General features: G+C 37.4%; 1 protein-coding gene across 3 annotated transcripts in view; it reads left to right on the top strand.

Moving 5' to 3' along the window:
* LOC125237073 (nephrin) overlaps positions 1-14098 on the top strand; it is a 457494-nt gene that overhangs the window by 85912 nt on the left and 357484 nt on the right. For all 3 annotated transcript variants that reach the window (XM_048144025.1, XM_048144026.1, XM_048144024.1), the window contains exon 4: positions 2725-2904. In XM_048144025.1, coding sequence (XP_047999982.1) covers positions 2725-2904 — 180 coding nt within the window. The remainder of the gene's footprint in view (positions 1-2724; positions 2905-14098) is intronic.

Here is a 14098-nt window from a genome sequence, read left to right as displayed (position 1 = left end):
GATTAAAAATAATTCAGTACCTATCTAAAATTGAAATGCCGTCAAATGATACCTAATGTGCAGTAAAATTCACCTTTGTTATTTGGTTACGAGTCTGTTGTTTTTTAGCAATATATTTGATGGAATTTTTATTTTAACTAATAGATAGTAATCAATAGTAAAGTAATCAATAGTAAATTACGATACAAGTGCGAAAAATGGGAAATTTGAAACGAGTTGTGATTAAAACACGAACGAAGAGAGTTTTTTAAATCGACAGGAGTAGTGAATTACCTATAATACTTATTCTATTCGTACATGTATCGTACAACGTTTTACAATACATACCATAATTATGTAATAGTACATTACGATACAAGTGCGAAAAGGTGGAAGTTCGAAACGAGTGGCAATAAATTAAAACACAACAGAAGGGAGTGTTCTAAATCAACACGAGTTACGAATTTCCTTTTCGCACGTGTATGGTACGACGTTTTTCAGTACAGATGGTCCTCCGAAGTTTCGACCTGACAAGAAATGAATCACTTTTCACACTAGTGCGTAAAAAACGCAACATCTGTACTGAAACCTATATTATAAGTCAATAAAAATATATATTAGCCCCAGTGTCAATATATTGTAAGTAATATATTATATGTTGCCCGTGTGGTGACGGGTTAAGAATTTCACAACCCCTTTCTTCCCGTGGGTGTCGTAGAAGGCGACTGTGGGATACCTATGGGTTAAATTGTGGCGTAGGCGAGAGGCTGGCAACCTGTCACTGCAATGTCACAGTTTCGTTTTCTTTCAATCCCTTATTTGCCAAGAGTGGCACTGAAACGAGTAGATTCATGTGCTACCCCTTCATGGGATACAGGCGTGATTGTATGTATGTATGTATGTATATTATAAGTCATAATTTATTGATTATTTCTCCTCATTTCCTCGCAAATTAGGACAAATTAAATAAATATACTAAAGCAATCTAAGCCTTGGAATGCTTGAATTTTCTGCCTTAACATGTACCTATATAATTATATGCTTAAAATCCTTGCACTTTAAGATGAAGCCTCACGCGCCACGCCGAGTCACGTGATCACGCGTATATATATAGCGTAACCGAAATTGCTCTAGTGTGGCTTCACCCTTTAGGGCTTCTAGATAGAACTTGCTACAGGCTCTGCGCTGCTTTATCCGGCACTGCGTCTGAGCTGAGCCAATTATAGCATTTTTTCTGGGAAGGGGTGGATCCGTTCCTGACTTGGATACTCATGAAGAATACAAAACTGAACCCATATCGAGTCCGGCTATGCTAACGCTGCAGCGTTTTTGATAACAGTGTGCAAGCGTTATTGCGATTATTAAATAACTTTAACGATTCTGACAACACTTTCATAGTGGGCTATCAAATATGAAAAGCATGGTTAGCTTAATAGGATCAGCATGGCAATCCGTAAATAACTCACCCTTCCATTTATTTTGAAAATTGTTATATTACATCGACGTCCGCCACACACGAAAATTCATAATAAAATTGAATACCATATGGCGATGACAAATATGGTTGCTTTCAAGTTGATGCCTTAGACCAAATATGTAAAAATATGTGCCCAATGCTAAATAAAAATTTTCGATGAAAGAGCCGTGAAAATATCCCAGATCTGGTATATTTTATTCCGAGTTGGCAACACTCGCACGCGCTGCGGGAGGGGCGCGGGCGGAAGGCGGATGTACAAACGCTTACCCCTACTATTCACTTGATTGATCAGATTACCAATTATTTAATTTGTTTATTATGATAATAGATTTAACAATTCATTCTTAGTAGAACTCAATTCATTTCGTAATTGATACAACAATTTGATCATAATGGGATTGAGAAATGTATCTTCGTTGTTTCAAAATTTTATATGTCTAGAACTATTGACATACTTATCTGTCTTAAAGAATTAGTTGAGGATTGAAGCAATCTAGATTTAGTTTATGTCAAATACCAAGTCTTATTTGAATCAACAAAGACAAAATAATCAAATTAAGCATGAAAATGCTTAAAACCATTAACATACTTATTTGTTTTAATGAATTAGTTCAGGATTGAATGTACCTACACGTTTAGTTGTTTCAAATACCTAATCTTATTTGAACCAACAGACAAAATAATCAAATCAACTATGAAAATGTTTAAAACCATTAACATACTTATCTGTTTTAATGAATTCGATCAGGATTGAATCTACCTATGTTTAGTTGTTTCAAATACCTAATCTTATTTGAATCAACAAAGATAAAATAATCAAATTTACTATAAAAATGTTCAGAACTATTAACATACTTATCTGTTTTAATGAACTAGTTCAGGATTGAATCAACCTATGTTACATAGTTTTGCCTAACAAGTTAATAATTGATTCAAGGTGTTCATTGGTTAGGAATAACAAAACACCTAAGTTATTAGTTCAATCATACATTCCTTTATTGTTTTAGTAATCAGCTTTATTTGAATTGTATAAGATCGTAATTGTAGTGATTAACTTAACGTCAACTAAGAGAAAACTGCTCTTAGTTGGCCTTCATTTTTTAGAGTGTAATGTTCGAACAAATCGCTATCGAGTTGTGTCAATTTCCTTCTAAAGGTGAAGGAGCCTAGAGAACAGTAAAGCCAGATTATAGAGCGTACAAGACTTTTCTTTGATTTACTATTAAATTTTGAACAATTTTTACTAACATGACCTTTTTCTTCCCCAGGTTTCTCTTCAGTGATCCCCGGCTACCCTCGCTACACAATGATCGGGGACCGTCGGCACGGCGTTTACAACCTTCGGATAGTGAACTCTTCGTTAGAAGACGAGGCGGAATACCAGTGCCAAGTAGGGCCAGCGCAGATGCATAAGGTCATAAGGGCCAACGCGTCGCTCACTGTTATAGGTAAGTCCTTGTCCTATCAAACTTACTTAAGATAGATAGAAAAATATATTTTCTTTTGCGCACTGCCAAGGAGTGGAATTCCTTGCCGGTGGCTATATTTCCGAGCGCATATATTTTTATTGATTTGGGATTTGGGAAATATAACCCGGCAACCTTCAAATCAAGAGTGAACAGACATCTTCTGGGCGAGCTCACTCCATCATAGGCTACGTTTTTGCTTTTGGCTTAGGGTCCCCCCACATCTAGCGTCTCGCGAGCGTCGCGTCGGGACAACTGTATGGGCAAAGCCTGACGCTGCGTCGACGTCGCGTCGACGCGACGTCTTTTCCCATACAGTTGGCCCGACGCGACGCTCGCGAGACGCTAGATGTGGGGGGACCCTTAGTTTGTGGCCAAGAGTAAGTCCATTAATAATTTAAAAAAAATTGATTTAAGATTGATTTTTTTTACTTCTGATTCGCAGAAACGCCTGCAATCGATGCCATTAGGCGTAGAATAATTTTAAAAGTGGAAAACGTCTGCCCAGCGCTCTGCCAACTGAGCTACCAAGACTTCAACCAAATCAGCGAAATTTTCCACCACTTGTCAATGGGACCCGTAGTGACATCTACCGTAAGAGTATTAAACTTCTCTCAAGGTAGACATTTTCCACTTTTAAAATTTATGTTAGAGTTAAGAGTCTGTCTCATCTTAATGTGTAGCCAAGAAGTCGATCCTATGCGAATCACGACAGCGACTGAGAGAGAGATTCAGGATGTACTTACGCCGGTTAAAGGATTTTTAGGTAGTAAATAATTACCTATTGCTGAGATTTTGCATTTCAAATTAATAACCTAACCACAAAATTAAAATTTTGAAAAAAACCCCCGACCGCGACATAGTGGACCGATTTTCATAAAACATGGCTAAGAACACTCCCGACTAACTTAGTTTTCAGACAAAAAAAACTAAATCGAAATCGGTTCATCCGTTCGGGAGCTACGATACCACATACAGACACACACACAGACAGACAGACACGTCAAACTTATAACACCCCGTTGTTTTTGCGTCGGGGGTTAAAAACAGAACATTTATGAAGTAAAAAGAAATATCTTCCGTCTTATTATGACAAAAATAATTTATGCAAATCTTAATAGTGTCTATTTGTAATAATTATAATTTTACGAGTATGGGTGTTAAACACTAATAACTAAACTAATAACTTTATTTAAAATAGCTAAATAACACTTATATTTTAGTATCAGTTTTATAGCCTACATAAATACGTTTTATAATAATAACATTTAAAACTAATATAACCTAACCACAAAATTAAATTTTGAAAAACCCCCACCGCGACATAGTGGACTGATTTTCATGAAACATGGCTAAGAACACTTCCGACTAACTCAGCTTTCAAACAAAAGTAAACTAAATCTAAATCGGTTCATATATTTGGGAGCTACGATGCCACAGACAGACGCACAAATAGACAGACATACAGACAGATAGACAGACACGTTTTTGGATCGGGGGTTAAAAATACACCCTTTGTAGTTTTAGGCCTAAAAGTGCACAATAAGACCAAAATTCACAGACAATTTTACCGCAACTGCCCCAAAATATATTTTATTAGAAAATATACGAGCTTCCTGTATATTTGAGGAAATATAATAATATTTTTGCGTACGTCGTAAAATATACGGAAGATAGGTACGCGAGGAGAACAGACTATTCGCTTTATGGTAACTGCTGCGTTTACTGCAAGTACTGAAACCTTTTGGAATGTGTTATAAAAAGGTCGTATCTCGGTAGGATTATTAAGAAAGATACGCTTTGTTTACTTTGAATTGTGATTTATGACAATGTGCTCTGAGCTGAGTGAGACATGACATCAGTTTAAGAGAGACATATGCCTTTTTTGGATTAGTGAGTAACCAACTGCGAAGTCAGTGTATAAGTAAGAGTATTGTATTATTTGGAGTAGATGTCTAGTAAAGTTATACCTAACGTCTCTCTAGGGGTGACTAGTCAAGAAGGTATTTCGCCATTTTATACACATTACCCTGTTTGCGCAATAGTCACTCATATGGATATGACTTTTTCTTGTTATTAGAGAAATAATATTCGGTGTTTTAATGAAATGAATGATCTGTTTGTACAACACTATGTTAGAATAATACAAATAGGATGACCCAAAAAAGAACATGCCTAGACTTATGTGAGTAGTTCTAATAACAAAGTCCTTCTGAAAATCCATCCCCAAAAGTGAAAAGAATCCTTACGTCTTAGCGAACTCAGCACCGTCATCGATTAAACATGCTCTTATTACATATTTAAAATTGCAAATGGGACTTAATCGCGTATTACTATAATTATTTTAAACACTAACCTCCGACGTTTCAAGGACGGCATTGTCCCCGTGGTCTCGGAGCAGACCCACATGATACGAAACATAGTAATACGCGATTAAGTCCCGTTTGCAATTTTAAATATGTGTAAAAATCGTGAAAGTTTAAATCAATGCAAGAGCAAGGATTAAACGCATAGTTTTAAATCAGGTAAGTGGGCTGTTCTCCCTAGACCATGTTGGCACAGTATAATTAAAGGACAGTACAGAACAAACATGCCTTGAGTTATGTGGGTAGCTATAATGGCTTCGTGATACTGAGCGATATAAATTTGGGTAAACCTTGAGGGTTTTCGTCTAGGAATATAATTTATATACTCCTATTGAGTTTCAGTGTTAGATAACACTATTGTTATGTTACCTCAGTCGTTCATACACGTTTACTACGCCGCGGTCCCGGGTTCGAATCCCGGTAAGGGCATTTATTTGTGTGATGAGCACAGTTATTTGTTCCTGAGTCATGGATGTTTTCTATGTAAATATCTATTTGTGTATTATAAATATCGTTGTCTGAGTTCTTGCAACACAAGCCTTCTTGAGCTTACCGTCGGACTCAGCCAACCTGTGTAAGAATGTCCTATAATATTTATTTATTTAGTTAAGCCATCACTGCATCGGTGCAAAATTTACCCAAATTTTCATCAATCATGGCTTAGAACACTTCTAATTAATCAAACAAAAAAAAAAGATATTTCCGTGCTCATATAACCCGGTAACCTTAAAATCAAGGATGAACAGGCATCTTCTGGGTGAGCTCACTCCATCGTAGGCCACGTCTTCGCCTTTGGCTTGTTTGTGTAAAAAAACCGGCCAAGTGCGAGTCGGACTCGCGCACCGAGGGTTCCGTACAAAATTAAAAATTTATGGTTTTCGTAATTTTTCCTTTATCTATGCTATAAGACGTTGCTTCGTACCAAATTTCAAGATTCTGAGTTCACGGGAAGCACCCTGTAGGTTTTGATTCCCTTGCAAGTGTCGAAAATTTGCGGCATAAACGGCTGTATCTTTTGATTGCGTTGGCTTAGAAGTTTGATTTTTTCACAGCTTCAAGGGACAGTAGACCTGAGTAATTGATATAAATTTCAGCTTCATACCTCCACGCGTTCCTGAGAAAAAGGGTCTTGACAGACGGACGGACGGACAGACGGACAACAAAGTGATCCTATAAGGGTTCCGTTTTTTCCTTTTGAGGTACGGAACCCTAAAAAACAACGAAATCTAAATCAGATCATCCGTTCGAAAACTACAATGCCACAGACAGGCACATCAAACTTACGCTCCATCGTTTTTGCGTCGGGGGTTAAAAATGCCATCACTTAACACTTTCGCTACCAAGAACCCGACTGTCGGGTACACCGCTCGTAGAAGCGTAGCCGATTACATGGGTTTCCCCGTATGTAGCGAAAATGTCGTAGCGCCGCGTAGAGCCCGGTTTCGAAAGTGTTAAACAAAGTTAGTGCTAGCCCTTAGGCAGATTGCGTTAGTGCCCGGCAATGTTTTAGTAATTCAGGTCAGACGGCGATTGCCCTGGTTCCTGTAAGCAAATTAGTTCGCTTTACACGGGGTTTGGCGTTCGAGGATTTATAGTGAAACGCTTTATTGCTCTGAATACCTAAACAATAAAATAAATAAATATTACACTGAGAGAAAATACAACCAGTTTTCATGTTCGTTCAACAAGTTTTTTGGTTAAAATAGCGCTTACGTGTTCTTTCAAACAACAAGCTACTTGTCATTTGAATCGGCAATATATTTGAATCAACAAGTCGATTTTATAAAAACAACCTGACACATATTGTTTTAAACATACGATTGGCTGATTCAAACGGATAAACCGCAACAAGTCGAACTTGTTAAATTCACAATGCAAATTTCTCTCAGTGTACAGGACATTCTTGAACATATTGACGGCAAGATCAAGAAGGCTTGTGTTATGATTACTCATACAAACATAAATATATACTAGATTTTGCCCGCGGCTTCGCTCGCGTTAGAAACAGACAAAAAGTAGCCTATGTCACTCTCCATCCCTTCAACTATCTCCACTTAAAAAATCTCGTCAATTCGTCCCTCCGTTTTGTCGTGAAAGACGGACAAAGAAACAGACACACACTTTCCCATTTATAATATTAGTACGGATTATACACTGTAACACGACTGTAACACGTGGGACGAACTTGTATCGGACCGCAATGAGTGGAGAAGTATCGTCGCAAAAGGTAGAGAAACCCACGACAACACCTGGTTTCAAGACTTAGCCGTAAAGCGTTCAAAAAGACACAGTCGCGATACTCTCTCCTCGGCGGTGGGGCCTCAATTTACGTGTACGAAATGCGGACGGGCATGTCACTCCCGGATAGGTCTATATATAGTCACGCGAGGCGTTGTCTCTCGCATTCAGACGCTGCTTAAATCATCTGTCAAGATGTAAGAGGCCTTATGATGATGGAATATACAAATACTTATACATGGAGAACGTCCATGACTCAGGAACAAGTATTTTTGCTCATCACACATATAAAAGCCTAACCGCCTGAACCGTGGCAAAACGCTGGGATAACGCAAGGAGGATGGTGACACAAATAAGTGCTTAGTGACCCTTTTTTTTTTTTGACGGTGTGGGAATGCTGTTGCGCACGCTGTGTGGGACTCGCCGTTGCTTTCCCTTCTCCTGGTGAGAAGGGGAGAAACGGCCCTACCCACTAAACCCACTCCGGCGTTTCACCCTCTTTTCCGTTGTGAGAGCGCACTGGGTTCGGAACGTTTCACTTCACCACTGCGCTCTCCGGCACCCCTGACCAGTAGGCCTAGCACATGATGGCCGCGGGAGTATGTCGCCGCGAGATAGATGCCACGTCTTCTTCTAACTGTATTAATGACATAAGGACGGGTAGTCTATCTCGCGGCGACATACCCCGCGGCCATCATGTGCTAGGCCTACAGGGCAAGGGCGCTTAGTGACCCTGCTGCCTGCTAAGCCACGGTTCTAGGTTCGAATCCTGGAACGTATTCATTTGTCGACCGGTCTGGCCTAGCGCGTAGTGACTCTGCCTGCTACGCCGCGGTCCCGGGTTCAAATCCCGGTAAGGGCACTTTAATTTATTCTATACCCCGCTGTACTTTATTCTAAAACGGCAAAAAATCGTATTAGAAACATATAAAAATTTCTTATGATTTCCTGCATAGACAAACAGCTAAAAAGCACTTAAAACTAAATACTAAAAGTTAATAAAGATAAACTCCGAGCAACGTGTTTCAAACTTTTAAATACCGAAAGTTATATTTGTTTCAGTTTATGCTCTGATAATTCCTATCATAAGTTAAACAGGAACTCGTGACTAGATATTATATTGTTTAGGAAAGTTAAATAATATCTACTGCTTTTGTTTGATAGGAATTTACTTTAATAAAATATGAATTATTTATTTGTGAGCACAAACACAGAAAATGAGTTTTATATCAAAAACTGTTTGCACATCATACGTATGTTAAAACTTTTTTTTTTATACTACGTCGGTGGCAAACAAGTATTTAATGCTACCCATTTCTTTATTTCTTTTTTATTAAATGTCACATAATATTCATCATCATCATCATCATCATAATCATCATCATCATCATCATCATCATAGGCCTTAACGTCTGTTGCAGACGATTTATGGTGTAATATTCGAGGAGCACCTTTTCTGATGACTTATTAGACCGATGCGAGACCGACATAGTCTACCGCAGGACTGTCAAGAGAAGTTTGACATAATATTAGCTTACCCGTATTGTACTTCGATAAATTTTCTGACGTTGTGAAAAACCACTAATTTTAAATCACGATAATAAAGAGCGAACAAGCCGCCGGCGAACGTTTTGCTCATTGAGCATACAGTTGTGTGCGTGCGTGATGACACGACTCGCTGTTCGTTGGCATGCACACAGACATGGAAATGATGCACGTGTATGGCGCAATAGGCTGATGGGAGCATTTAAGCCTCCGCCACACATAAAGCGTTTTGATAGCAAACGCAACGCCAGCGTCCGTCCGGCGCACCGCTAAATATCATTGCGCTCCGCTAACGCTCCGCCTACGTTCTCAAAACGCGCACGTGTGGCCGAGCTTTTATCCTCAAGTATGTGTATGTGTGTTTGAGTTCAGTCAAGTTCTTATAATTATCTGTGTTGTAGGCTGTTCTGTCAGATGAGCCACTTTAGGCCACTCGCCTCTATAACCTATTACTGAAACTGACTCTTTTCAGAATCAAAAAAGCCTCAGACATGTTTTGGGCGAGCTCACATCGCATGGCTAGTCTGTGGCCAAGAGTAAGCCAATTCATAATTTAAAAAAAACTCATACTTTATTTTATTTCAAAACAACAACTTATTATACAATTTCTCATAACGCAAATCTCACTGTATATTGTTACACGAAAAAAGGTAACCTGTATAAACCATGACATCCATATATTACAAAAAGTCATACAGTTAAAAATACTCCTACATTTCCTTAAGAAATTCCCGAGCACCTTAAGCGACTTAAACCGGTTGTAACAAGTTCAACCGTGGGTTATTCTGAATAAGGATGTAATGCTGAAACGCTTGAAATTGTCGCTAACGAAATGTATATCGTAAGCGACTTGCTTCTAGTTTTCTGGTAGGTGGTCTTTTTGTGAAGATATAAGAGCACATTTTTCTTTGGTAATGTAAGTAAGGTTATTCAGAGGTCAGAAAAGGTCCCAGATATATAGAGGGCACGATTGCTTATTGGATACGTCCTATATTTGAATAAAAGGCTATCGACTATAAAATAGTCTAGCTATTATTGCGAGTGAGGGGAAAAGTCGATAAAATTTATCGATAAGGAGAATGAGATTTTTTATTGCGGTTCAGTTTAAGGTAATGGGTCTATGAATTTATTTTATGTGGAAGTTTGAGGGTTATTGGGGTAATGGATTAAAAGTTTGGGGACTGTGTTTTTTGATGCGAGGGTAATAGTTTTATTTGTCTCGGTCATTAACCTGACTTCGTAATAGCCGTTACCATGTACCTAAATATCTAATATTTTTTTAAGAAGCGATTATTTTATTATTTTAATATTAGCCTTTTAAACTGTAGCTCATATCATCATCATATCAGACCTTTATCGGCCACTGTTGAGCATAGGTATCTTCTAGTTGTGACCCGCATTTTTTCCAATTTGTTTTAACTCTTATACTTGATTTTATATAATTGCAATGCTTAGAATCCTTTTTGTGGCTACTTGAAGTTTAAATTTTATGTCTAGGCTTGGAAGTTTTTCTTAAAAACTAGACGAAAAAGGAATAGTTATTGAAATAAAGGAAAAGGAATAGGCAGGTTGCTCGAATGTAAAAAACTATATTTACTAAATATAAGACGACTATGCCGTTTTATATAAAATATTAATAAGTAATAAATAAATAAATAATTATAAAACATTCTTACACAGACTGACTGAGTATTGTTGACAAATATCTGTTTTCATCACAGAAATAAATATCCTTACCGGGAAACCGGGATTCGAATCCGGGACCGCGGCTTAGCGGGCGCTAAGCCAGACCGGTTGTCAAAATATTTATTTTTCATTAAATTTTCACTATAAATGTTCTTTATTTTCTTATATTATTATCTTTTTTTTAAATTATATATTAATATCATTGTGTAACTTTAACCCGAGTTTTTGTCTACAAATTTATATTCCCATTTGGATTCGAATTTAATAAAAAAGAACTTCTTTATCACATTTTCTGTATCCTCAAAAAATTTCAGCTTGTAAAATCCTCCCGCATATTATACAAACTCAACGATAACCTCTAACCCCGCAAAATGAAAACACGTCGCAAAAAATCGATACGGCCCATCACTACCCTATCATCTGCAACCTTTGAACCGGCCCATAAACTCGAAGGGTTAAACCCTTTATAAAAACTATCCCTTTGATTATAACGGGTTAAGTCGAGCCCTTTAGTTTTATGAGGGATTTTTATAAGCGTTCGGAGTTATGATAGGATTATTGTAAAGTAGAAGTTTTTGAGATAAAATGTTAGTGTAGTTCGTGTCACTTAAATAAAACCAAGAAAGTGAGAGTTTGTTATTAGAAATATCACTTTTTTTACTTTTTCAGAAACCAAACAGTCACATAAACACATTACATTATCATTATATTGGCAATACAAAAATGTACTACAAAAAAAGAAAACAATCACAAAAAAGTGTGTGGTTGTGTGTAGTGTTGTGTTCCTGCCGGTGAGTAAGGCTGCCAGAGCTCAACGAGGGTGCGGGGTGATGACGACGGGAGGACTTACGGAACTAACTTTTTCCGTCTATCGTCCTTTGAGTCATCGGCAACCCGAACCCTCCTTAGAACTTAATACACACACTACACTTTTTGCTGTGTACGTATACTTAGCACAGCAAAGGGGAGTGTACAAGTTTCTAATGGGGTGGTAACGCGCATGTGACTCTTTGAGTTACAGGCGTCCATAGGTTACTGTGACCGCTTTCTATCAGACGGACCGTATGCTTGTTTGCCACTGGCGTAGTATAAAAAAAAAAACCTGGAGGTTAATAATTGTACTTTTCACTTTTCCCATGAAAATTAAATTTTCTACATTGTAGTACACCATTTGTTTATGTGACTGTTTGTGTTCTAAATTTAAAAAAAATAACCTTAACTAATGCCGTATGATTAGTCGGGAGTGTCGTCAACATCTATTCTTATTGTCCCGGATTTGTAAGTTCACATTTTTGACACATTTGTTTTGAAGTATGTTGCGATGTGGCTAAGACGTATCGTTTGCTAAATCTAACGATTAATTTCGAATTGGTTAAATCGATTAGGCCCTATGTACAAGGAGGTGCTTAAACAAATATACGATTTCTATCAACTTAGTGAAATGTCATTTGAATCGAAATGACAGACTCTGCCACAGCACTAGTTTAAAAATAAAAATGAATGATAAATGACATAATAAGTAAATACTGGGTGATAAATTAATATCGTAAAATACTCACTAACGAAGATCCGCAAAAATTAAACATGTGCTAGATTATGTTTAAAGTAAGCGAAATATTGTTTTTAAGAACTTGATTTTTTTAAAATATTATTACAGGATTTTATTTAAAATTTCATTAGGTTGCGCGAGTTTACGTTTTGTGGACGCTGTCATGTGTCAAAAAGAGGTTCTTACAAATCTGGGACAATAGCCATGTTTGTTTTTTATCATGCAGAAACGTCTGCGAGCGACACATATTTTTAAATTAAAGGAAAAATGGAAAAAATCACACCTCCGCCATCTTCTTAGCCATGTTTCATGAAAATCGGTCCACTATGAAGGGGTTTTTTTTCAAAATTTTAATGTTGTGGTTAGGTTATTCAGAAAACAACCAAACATAACGTCACCAAAGCAAAAACAGTAGTTTAAGTAGAATAAAAAAACTTTTTATTTAAATTTATGATCTAACCACGTAACCACCTTAAAATATTTTTATTTTAACTCTCCGAAGTTTTAAAGAAGCTTATTACAAAGGTCGAAGATATCCGAAACACGGTGTCGCAAGCTAAGAGGCCGCAAAGTCTTCAGAAGCGACTTGTGAAGTTTGTATTGTTAATGTTTTGGCCTTATTGTTTTCGGTATTGATCACTTTGAAAATGTCGCGTAAAGTTTTTAGATTGCCGCGACTAATAAATATCAAATTTTATATAACATTTATCGATACCTAAAACTTTCGCCTTGAACTGCAATAATACTTGAAATAATATGTTTTCAAAGAGATAAACGAGAGTACTAACGCATTAAATCTTATTTTTATTACATAATGCTCTTTAATATTAATTTATTTCACGTTAAAAGTACATATTAAACTAATACAAATAAAACTATACTATGAACTAATAAATTAAACTATAACTAAACTAAATCTACCTATAAAATAAAACCCTATAAATAAAAAATAGAACCTAAGTCAGAGCCGGCCGGTAGAGTGCCCAGAAGGCTGGCGGCATTGCCGCGCAGAACAGGCAATTCTGGTCACCCGACGCGTCTATTAGGCGTTTGGCCAGCTCTGTGAAAATTAAATTAATAGGTACTATTGATTTTTTTGGTAAGTGACATTTTTTTATCGATATTTTGCAGTTGCTTCAGTACTGCCGATATCGATAACAATCAGTTGATTCTTAAGCACAGTCTTCACTAGTAGTTACTGACATTTTAAAATAAGCTACGTGATAGCGCGAACGTCGCGGATTCTAACGATTCATTGTATGGACCAAGTGTGTAACCTATCTTGTAAGAAATTGTTATGTTAGTAAATTAATAGATGAGAATCTCGTGAAAGCCGAGAAGGACAAGTCCAGTAAGTACCTAGACTTGGCTCACGAGATAACCGCCATGTGGGATGTTGAATCAACGATCATTGTTCCGATAGTCGTTTCAGCGAACGGTCTCATAGCGAAGAGTCTCGACCAACATCTTGAGACTCTCGCTAGGTGGCTGGATCAAGGGCCAGATGCAGAAGGCGGTGATCTTGGACACAGCGCGGATAGTCCGACGGTTCCTCTCTCTGCAGCCCTAACCACCGGCAGCTTGGGCCCTACCCCGCTGCTGGCGGCACCCTAGGTTAGGTTTTTTATAATATGTTTATATGTTTTTATATTGTTTTGTAAGTGTTTTTTTATTTTACTTTTATACTCATATTGTAAAAAACCTAGCATAAGAAAAAAGATAAATAAAGGAAATAATAAGTGTGTACCGCTTGCATTTCATTAAAGTGTCAAAAGGGCCTCTACGTGTTGGC

This window comes from Leguminivora glycinivorella, chromosome 20 (assembly GCF_023078275.1).
Source record: "Leguminivora glycinivorella isolate SPB_JAAS2020 chromosome 20, LegGlyc_1.1, whole genome shotgun sequence".
In the NCBI taxonomy this organism is placed as follows: domain Eukaryota; kingdom Metazoa; phylum Arthropoda; class Insecta; order Lepidoptera; family Tortricidae; genus Leguminivora; species Leguminivora glycinivorella.
The sequence above is the reverse complement of the archived record's forward strand: the minus strand, read 5'-3'. Positions and strand labels throughout refer to the sequence as shown.